A 10,202-nucleotide genomic window follows, 5' to 3' on the forward strand; every position below is an offset into this window, starting at 1 on the left:
CCTTTTATTAGTTCATCACTCATTTTATTACGTAATTATTTGCAAGAACATAAAAAAAGTTGTTACGGCTGCCATTTCTTAGTGTAAAATACCAAATATCTTTAATTTCCCTCACAACTTCTGGCTCCTCACTTAGCTCTGGTTAACTACAGGGCTGACTGATCTAACCCAGGTAATACAGGTGCTTTGGAAAGGCAGAACACTTCAGCACCTTTTATTAAAAAAGGGGAAATTGCTGCACTTACTTGGATCCAAATTCCCCTGAGCATGAAAGGCGATGCCTGTGAAATACCATTGCTCTCTCCCAACAGCCTCAAGTGCTACTGCAAGATGTAGAGTATGTCAGCACCTTGAGCTTGCTTTAATTGATATGGGTAGGTATGAGAAGCTGTTTCCTCTGCAGAGCTTTCTTAGCCCTGCCTTGAGTATTTCTTCTAGGCTGAGAACAAAGTCGGGCAATCACCATCAAGCAGAGGTCAATTGCCAATTCCATAAACAGGGAACACTCTTGTAGTTTCAGGACAGTAGCTCCTTGAGCTCTTAAATCAAGAGTGTTTCAGGCAACACCAACCAACAGCTATGTGTTAGGATACAAAGTCTACAAAGAGTAAGAGCAACAGCAGAAAATGAAAATAAAAATGAGTTTTCCTTCTCTTGAAAATGTATATATGCTCCTAATTTAAACCTGCTGTAGTAAAACATAGACATACAGAGAGAGAGAGAGAGAGAGAGAGAGAGAATAATTTAGGCTGGCAAAGACCCTTAAGATCATCAAGTCTGACCATCAGCTAACACTACTAAGTCCACAACTAAACCATGTCCCTAAGCACCAAAGCCATACATCTATTAAGTACTTCCAGGGATGGCAACTCCACCGCTTCCCTAGGCAGTCTGTTCCAACACCTAACCACCCTTTCTGTATGTAAAAATATGTAAATAAAAAGCACTGACTCTTAGGTATTTATGAAAAAATAAAGTAAGTGACTCCTAAATAATACTACAAGTAAAACGTTCCCCAGCATTCGTGCATGTCAAATACAAAGTAATACTCAATGAAGTGTGACGTGATGAGAATTTTTCTATGTGCTTTAGAGGGGCCAGGATTTTATCCATGGAATAAAGTGGGAACAATTTCTGCAAGACAGAGTCCAAACATTGGCAAAGGAAGTTTTAATAGATTTTTACATGACACAAAGCCAAAAGTATCCATAAATGACTGATGTCTCAAATTCCATGGCAAGAATCCCACTGAGCTCAACAGAAGATTTTCCCTCGACTTCAGTGGTCATGAGATCAGAAATGAGGGAGCAAAAATCAGTTTCTTAATGCTTAATATGTATTTCAACATTATAAAACGTGTTACTAACAGCATTAGAACAGTTCATTCATACAGTACTTCTAATTAGAAAAGCATGATCCTGAGGCCCTCCAGAAACTTGTGAGGGAAACCTCTGACTGCTAGTTAATGGTTTTAAATTTTGAATACATCTTTCCCAGTAGGGTAAAACTAAGTGGAGCAGGTAAAACTGCTACTTTTGTACATGTTTTGTTGGTTATAAACACCACTGACAGCAATATTCCCTGTGTAAGCCCTTATTAAAATCAGTGGCATCAGTATAGTGGCAGTTCATTTTTTTTTTTCTTTTTTGAAGATGAAACAACAGTGCTGAGCACCCAGTTAGTGGTTAAGCAATAAAATACAAAAATTACTCCTTTTAACATGGTATATGACATTATGGGTAGAGTTTTCCAAACCTCTTAACTAACACAGTCAATTAGTAGCCTAAGCTACCAGTATTTTTGAGAAACGTGGTTTAGCTTTTTTTGTAACATTGCCTTAGAATTCAAGCTCATTCTGCTTGATAGACTACTTTTACTCCAGTGAAATAACGACACTCCACTTCCAAAATTTATAGGGTTCATTTATTACCTCTAGTAACATATTATACTGTATAAATACTCTATCCTTGTTATATGTCCTTTTAAAAAAGCGATAACTTAGAAGATCACATTAGACAAGAAGTATAAAAATAAATATGCTCATTATATGCCTTTATTACAAATTATAACCCTTCCCAGAAGGGAAAGAAATATAAAATACTTATAAAGTATGTAACATCTATAGTAATATATTTTACTATATACATATGGAAAGCCATATTCTCTCATTGTCTATGGACTGGCACAAACTTTAATTATGTGAATGTTGGCGTACTGCTGTGGATGGACCTGCTATCCTTCAGCTTTGTCTTCCCGCCTTATCAGTGATTTGAGCACTACAAACCCATCAGAGGCCAGTTAGGAGAGGTTCCCATTCATAGCTGGATTTCTTTGATCTCTTTTTACCAAAATGCAAATAATTGCTATTGGCTGGGGTAAAGGAAAAGACTTGAATGTCAGTGTTGACTCAAGCGCCCACTGCCAGAAGTCTGGTTGACAGTATGGCAGGACCAAGCTCGGATCAAAGAAGCTCGTGGAAGGTATGCAGAAGGCACAAAGAGCAACTACTCATAGACGCTACCTGCTCCATGAAGTTTTCCACTTTTTCTAGCCTCTGGATTACATATGTCACTGCAACGGCATCAGAGTGGATGAGAGAAATGGACAGACACGTTGGAATGACATAATGATGCTTTAAAAAAAGTGACATTCTAGTTATTTGTGGAATTGACTGACTGTTCTTGATATTTCTTATTCTTTACAGGTAGAGAATATGGCTTTATTTTTATATAAAACTATTCTCTGAAACAATAGCAGCCATGAATGACTTAGTTAAAGCTCCTTTTCTAATCCTGTTTTTTTGCCATTCGTGAGGTAGGTAAACCCTGACCAATTATTTTAAGCTATCTTTTCCGCTCCCCTTTCCTACACATGGGGACTTGATCAGTACCACAATATAAATCCAAAAGAAAGGAGAAATAACCAAACCCCAAAACGTTTGCTTAAACATGCTTTGGCCACTGCTCCTGTTCGGTTTAATTTGTAACAGACTTTAAAAAAGGAAATTCTAATGCCCTAGGGCCTTATCTGCTGAAGATGAGTGAGTGACATTAGTCTGCTATCCTATCAAACTTGCAATTGGCAGGATAGTTTTAGGGTGCAACGCCAACTAAGGTTATTTGCACTGTCCCACCTCAGTGGATCCTCACCATGAATTCTGTACGCAGAATGTATGCGCTGCCTCTAACCCTCATATATTCAGTGCATTGTTCTGAAGGAAAAGAAAAAATAAAAAAAATAGCTTTCCCAACCTATACTATTTAACTGCAGTCCGTAACGTTGCAGAAGTCTATCAGGTGTTTTGGTTTCTTGGAAGGCTCACAGCTTTCTTGCGGCAGCATGCTGCCGTCGTAAGAAATACATTTCAACAATCTCTTCTTGAAACCTTTCCCGCACGTCTTAGAGCAGGGCGACCAGTCCCCCAGCTGCCACTGTGGGCAGGGGACATCAGCGCAGGGACGGATGTCGCTGGGCTTCAGCTCCTGGGCGCAGTCGGCGGCTGGCCGTCCCCGGGGTCCCGGCACTCCACAGCCCGCCGCTGCCAGCCCGAGCCGCAGGACTTGGAGCACTCGCCCCACTCCTCGATGACCCACTCGGAAGAGATGATCTCCTTGATGGCATTGAAGGACTCTTTCTTCTTACTGGGCACCTTCTCTGACCCAGGCTGAGCAGGCTTCTTCACAAAATAGGTGAACTTGATCTTGGGCTGCGGCAGGTCCCCCACCGTGAGGACCTGGATGGTCAGAGGCTCCTTCAGAGGGCTGAAACTGCGGATCCTCTCCAGGGCAGCGGAGGAGCCGCTGTACCTCAGCACACTGCCCTTGTAGGTGATGTCCTGCTCCAGCGTTGACAGGGTGTAGTCGCCATTGAGGATGTAGGTGCCATCCGCGGCTTTGATGGCCAGGAAGCTGCCGTCGTGTCTGGCACCCCGGTGGTTTCGCTGCTTCACCTCGATGTTCGTTGCCCCGGCTGGAATGGTGACGACATCGTGGTAGCCCGGTCTGTTCAAGAGAAAAGAGAAAGACTGAGCCCTCTGCTCATCCCTGTGAAAGGGAAGAAGCTGTCTGGCACAAGACTGAATTTCATTTGAAGCCGAAGCATGAAGCTCACGAGCTGCTGACCTATTCGAGCCAAGGGATTAAGGGATTTGCAAAGCCACATCCCATGTTATTGCTATGGCAGAAGTGTACCCGCATGTCAGGGGCTTCCTTCCACTGGGATCGCACTGTGAGCTATTATCAGCCAACTGTCTTTGACAGATCAAATTTCAGTTCCATGGATAAACTGAGACAGTATCTCACTGACTTGGAAACCAAAAGCTTACACCCATAAAACATTCACCAAAACAGAAAGCAGCTGCAGTCATGCACTCACTTTGCTCTCACAAGTGTGCCAGACACTTTCTTGCATGTGGATCCATTGCCACCGCAGATGCCGCATTTGTCAAACTTCTTGTTGGACCCTATCATACGGTCACAGCCAGCCTTTACACACTGTCCCTGGACGCAGACCGAGGTGGAATCAGGGCTACAAGGGGTACCATCCACAACCTTAGCAGGAAACAAGCAGTAGGGCATTTGATTAGAAGATGCACACTTCTTTGAAAATGTCTAATACAGATACATACAAAACGTAGACGATAGACAGAGGAAAGACCTACAGCACTGGTATTTTCAATGCTTTTAAAAATAAAAAACAAAGCAGCCTGTAGACAGTTGGAGGTATGCAGTGCTACTTCAACTCACTTGAAAAAAAATAAAATGCCATGGCAACAGGAGAAAACAACCAATTTCAGATTTTATTAACTCCCTTCCCACCCTGGAAAAGAGCCAACACAGAACTGTTTTAATAATTTCCTATAAAGAAAGAACATTTTTTCTCTAATGTCACTAGAAGGTAGTCATGTCCTCAAAGTACAGGACCAAAATTGCTTTTAATGGCATAATCAATCCTTTCTTTCTAGGAGTATTGCTCGACAATAAACATCTGTGTCATCACCCCGGTAGTTACTCGCTCTCAACATCTTATGACAGTGAGTTCAAGTACCTATGCAAGACGAATTATTTTTCCTTTTGTTTATTTTAAGCCGTCAACATATTAGTAACTGGTATGAGAAAGCACCGAAGTTTTGGCAAAGAACCACCACAGTTTTCCAAACATATCTCAGTGTAATCAAACTTATGGAAGGAGCGGAAAGGAAACTAGGGTGGGGTGGGTAGATGAGGTGGTATGTGTGAAATAACTGTAGGGACTGTGCCAGAATATTTAAAGCATGCTTGCGCTGATCAGATTGTACATGTAGGGAGGAGAAAAGGAAAAATTGAGCTTACATACAAGAAGAACATAAATATAATTTCAGATTTCTACATGCCTTGACTCTTAACTTCACATGCAGAGTCAGATGAAATAAAATCCTATTCGTGACTAGGTAGATGAGGGTGAGTTTTGAAATACCTTTGGCTGTAGAACGAAGAAATATCCCGTTCCTTTTGCTCGGCACACCAGCTTGCATCTGTCCTTTGGAGAGACACCAGCAAACTTGGGTGTCCACTCCACTGCAGGTCCGCTTCCAAAGGGAGACTTGGAAAACTCATTATGCTTTTCACATTGTTCCTCTCTAAAGGTTTTGCCTGCAGGCAGAGGAAAGACAGGTGGACATGAGATCATCTTCTCTACATGGTCTTCCTCTACAAGACCCCCCTTTTCCACTGCAAAAATGGGGAAAAAAATTACCATCATTATCTGGACAGTCCTCAATGTTACACGACCTGTATTGCACCCGCTTCCCTTCGCAGTATTTCCCCCCGTTCCTCGGGACGGGGTTGTCGCATTCCCTGAAGGAGTACTGCACTCCACCGCCGCAGGTCCGGGAGCACTCTCCCCATGCTCCCCAGGACCCCCAGCTCCCATGCACCGGGGTCTGTAATGACAAGGAGAACAAAAATGTTAATATAGTAAAAACAAAACCACAAAACCCACAGCCATGCTCATTTTTTACCTAAGCCACTTGTAAAACAAACAAAAAAAACCTCTAAGCCTGTTTATTAGCTGTCTGCCTCCATTTACCCATTTATTCAAGCCCTTAAAACTGTTTGATTGCTCTCACTGAAGCATTATCTGTGCTACTCTGCAACCCATGATATATATATATATATATATATATATATATATAGTTATACTTACATCATAATGCTTCTTCTCAGTTTTATTCACACACTTGCCATTCATGCACCATTTCCCTTCTCCACAACTGGTGCCGTCCGCCCACGGGAAGTGTTTAGTTTGGCACACAAGCAGTCCTCCCGAAGTGCCGGTACACCACAACGTTGTACACGTACTGGCTGCATCAGGGCAGTGCTTGGACTCATCTCCAAAAGTGAACTGGCACTGCCTGTTGGCATCGTACAACGTGCCAGGCAAGTCAGAAGGAAGCTGGATCGGTTTGTGGGGCTTGTCCAACAAACACTCCCCTGAAAAGGAAGAAAAAAGGAAAAAAAAAAAAAAGCAGCCTCTGTCAGTGAGTTCAGTTTCAGCAGGGAAAAATGTATTTGCATCTCTGGAACTGCATTTGCATTGTAGCATAAGTCTTCAAGCCAATTTGTGCCACCATTTTTGTAAAGTTAAGCACCTTCTAAAATCATTGGCAGCATGTAAAAGGTTAACACTATTCTTTAGCAGAAAGCACTCCATTAAGAGAAAAAAAAAAGCAAAGCAGTAAAACACAAGAGCATAAACGCCACATGAATGGAAAGCTTAATAATCTTACCATGACCATTATCCAAAAATGTTGTAATCATGTAGGCACTACACGGAGACCAAGGCTGGCTGCGATCCAGATTGGAAAGCATAGATGCCATCATGTGGAAATCCCGGCTTATTCCATTAATACCAGCACACTGCTTTGCATCGTCATGAGGCATGTTAAACACGTGGCCTTAAAAAAAAAAAAAAAAAAAGGAAAAAAGTTGGTGATTTTATGAAGTCTGTCCTATGCATTACCAAGGCTATTGTATGTATAACTCTAGAGCTGCTCAAAGCCTGGTCTTTAAATGCTGAAAGAATATCCTGATCTGAACAGTACTAAGTTTTAAGCAGATTACAGCATATCTTCCCTCTCCTCACAGGCTTTTTTCCTGCAGCCACAGTCCAGCACACAACTCTTGCAGACTGGATTTGCTTTCCGCAGCTAAACCCCACTCCACAGCAAATCTCTGCCTCCTCCTGACCGTGCCAGGGGAGCGCAGGGGCCCCGCACCCCGCAGGGCAAGCCGTCAGCGGGGCCGGGGAGCTCTGGGCTTTACGTCATCAAGCCGGCTTCAATTAATCAGCCGGAACCTCATTTCTAAGTTGCAAGTACCTAGCTCGTGGGCTGTTGTAAAGGCAGCCTGTAAGCCGTCGTCTTCGATGATAGAGCAACTGCGGTTTAGATCACAAACTGTTCCCACATCGGCCATCCCAAGAGTATCACATGTCTTGGCACCGCAGAGGTCCTGTAAAAAAAAAAAAAGGCAGTTTCATTATTAATCAGATCAGAGACTTAACCTTGGCAAGCAACATCCAACCCTGGCAGCTTGCCTTTACTTATGGAAAGAGCATAAATATTCAGCACTTCAATGGGTACGATGGCAAAAATCTGTCTTTGGAACATACACAAGGCTTACACGTAGAAGTAAAATGCGTAATTTCCATACTAGCCCTGCTGGAAATATAAGGCAGAAGCATGCTGCATATACTGTGAGTTTCACCTGGGACAGCATAAAGGGTAAAATAAATGGCTAAATAAAAAGGGGCTCATTCCAACTGCAGCCTGCTTTGCTGAACCTGTAATGCCACAGGACTGCATCCGAACACTTTTTTGGGGGACTCCCAGCAGAGAGAGCCTTTGGGGGTAGGGGGCAACGTGCACAGGGGTCGGTTCAGCCTCCTTGTCCCTCACCTGCCTGGTGAAGAGGATTGCCGTGTCGTAGTGCTCTGCATGCCGGTCACTTGGCGGGTTGTGCTGCTTTTGCCAGCTGCAGAAGTTTCGCAAAGTCAGGGCGGCATTGGAAGAGATGTCAGGTCCCTTCCGCTCCTCGTAGATGACTATGATCTTCACCACCACCAGGCTGATAGAGTTGCGGATGCTGGGGTGCTTGTAGAGTTTGGCTGCCACGGAGAACAGCGTCAGGAGGTAGTGCTTCAGGCCACTGCCGTGGAACTCGGCCATGGACTGGTCGGCCACCAGCATGGTCTCCACGTAGCGAGGGCTGGACACAAACCGCTTTTTCCTTTTGCTCCTCGTTTCTGCATCTGGAAAGCGAGCGAGACAGAGGCAAAGCACATGTGAGCAGCACAGGGGATGGCTGCACAACCCCACAATGGGGAAACCAGCACCCACCGGGGCTCAACACCCGACCTCGGGGCACCCTCAGCCGCACTCCCCCCGAGGTGTGGCTGCGGCAGACCCCGTCCCGTCCCCCCGTCGGCTACCTGCGGGCCCCTCCGGATCCGGCTCCTCCGCCCCCGGCTCGGCCACGGCGCAGCGGGCGGCAGCTGCTGCTGGATCTCTCCGTCGGGTCCCTCGACGGCGACGGAGGAGGTGGACGCCGAGGCGGTGCCCGACGCCGGGGGCCGGCTGGATGAGGTATTGGCGGCCCCGGAGCGAGAAGGCTCCGCGCATCCCCGCGCACAGGCTGAGGGCGGCGGCGGAGCCCGGGTCCCGGTTGACGGTGCCGGCGTAGAAGCAGCGGGAGAGGTCGTCCCCCGGCGGCGGAGAGGAGGGCGAGGGGGAGGGCGGCGGCCCCCCCAGATACTGCAGGGTGAAGTCCGGGGCCAGGAAGCTGCTGTCGGGCTCCAGCTCCAGCGTCAGTCGCTCCCCGAAGGCGTCCAGGCGGAACCGCTCCCGGCCGCCGGCAGCCCCCAGGCGCCGTGGCCGCACCAGCGCCTGGCGGGCGGTGGTAGGGGGCTCGGCGCTGCACGGCCCCAGCGCCACCAGTACGGCCAGTAACACCGGCACTGCCGGCACCAGCACCCCCAGAGGGCGCCCCCCGGTCCTCATCGCGGCCGCCGGGCTCGGGGCGGGGAAGGCTGGCTGCTGCTGGCCTGGCGGAGCCTTTCTGCCTCGGTCGTTAATTTGTAAAAGGCGGAGAGCGAGATTTGCTTATATATATATATATCTATATATCTATATATATATATATATGTATGTATGTATTTTTTTTTGGTTTGTTTTTTGCGGGCGGTGGGGGCTTCTCTCCGCCGGCAGTCCCGCGATCACTGCAGAAGCGGCGGCGACTTCCCCATGGCAGCGGCGGGGAGGGAGCGAGGCAGGGTGTGCGAGGGGCAGCCTGGCCCCGCTCTCCGGCCGCCTCCCGGCCCCCTTCTCCTTCTCTCTCCTCCGCTCCGCGCCGCCGCTCCTCTTTCCCTGCCCTCCGAGCGGGGAGGAAGCTCCAGCGGGTCCCGGTCCCCTCCGGCAGCCCCGGGCCGGCCTCGGGTGCACTTCCACAGGGCGGGTGCTGGGGGACGAGCGCCGAGACACCCCCCTTCCTCGCGGAGAGGAGCGGGACGAGAAAGCAAAAATCAAAAAATTATAATGAAATAAAACAGCGAGCGGGCCCCTCCGTCCCGGGCCCTCCGCTGCGATCCGAGCGGCTCCGCCAAGCGGGCTGAGTGCAGCGGCGGGGGCCGGCGGCGGCCGCCCTTTATGGGGTTCTGCCGGGCCGTCCCCACCCCGCCGGCGCCCGCCGCCCCCCGCCGCGCCGCCCCCCGCCCCGGCCCGCTGAGCTCACCGCCTGCGTAAGGCGGCGGCGGGCGGCCCCCGCCCCCGGCCCCCCCACCAGCCCCCGGCGGGGCGGGACGGGGCGCGGCGAGGCCAGGCGGGCAGGGACGGGGTCCCGGCCCCTTCCCCCGGCCCCTCTGCCCCTTCCCCGCCGCTCCCCGGCAGCCCCGGCACCCGCCGACTGCGGGGTGCCCCCTCCCAATGCACCGCGGGTCGGGGGCGCGGCTTTTCCTATTATTCCGCCCCCCGCTCCCCACCCCCCCCCCCCCCCCCCCCCCCCACTTCACCCGCTCCCAGCCCTACTGGGCCGTGCACCTGTAGTTCTGGGAAATGGTTCCTTCTGTAAATCGCTTAAACAGAGGCACGCACGTAGGGGCAGCCAGGGTTTTTCCTTCGGGCCGCGGTGGTACAGCTAATCCACCGTGCGGCCTGAGCTGCGATGGGC

At 48.8% G+C, this 10,202-nt stretch overlaps 1 protein-coding gene across 1 annotated transcript; it reads right to left on the bottom strand.

The window, feature by feature from the left end:
* Nucleotides 1–1,322: 1,322 nt before the first annotated feature.
* ADAMTS1 (ADAM metallopeptidase with thrombospondin type 1 motif 1) lies at nucleotides 1,323–9,649 on the bottom strand. Its single transcript, XM_035545967.2, is given in 10 exon segments — nucleotides 1,323–3,514; nucleotides 3,517–4,001; nucleotides 4,375–4,550; nucleotides 5,455–5,630; nucleotides 5,734–5,920; nucleotides 6,184–6,470; nucleotides 6,767–6,934; nucleotides 7,358–7,490; nucleotides 7,937–8,289; nucleotides 8,470–9,649. Coding segments are annotated over 10 exon segments (2,787 nt in total). The 5' UTR covers nucleotides 9,038–9,649; the 3' UTR covers nucleotides 1,323–3,260.
* Between the last annotated feature and the right edge of the window lie 553 nt (nucleotides 9,650–10,202).

This window comes from Cygnus atratus, chromosome 1 (genome assembly GCF_013377495.2).
Source record: "Cygnus atratus isolate AKBS03 ecotype Queensland, Australia chromosome 1, CAtr_DNAZoo_HiC_assembly, whole genome shotgun sequence".
NCBI classification, from domain to species: Eukaryota; Metazoa; Chordata; class Aves; order Anseriformes; family Anatidae; genus Cygnus; species Cygnus atratus.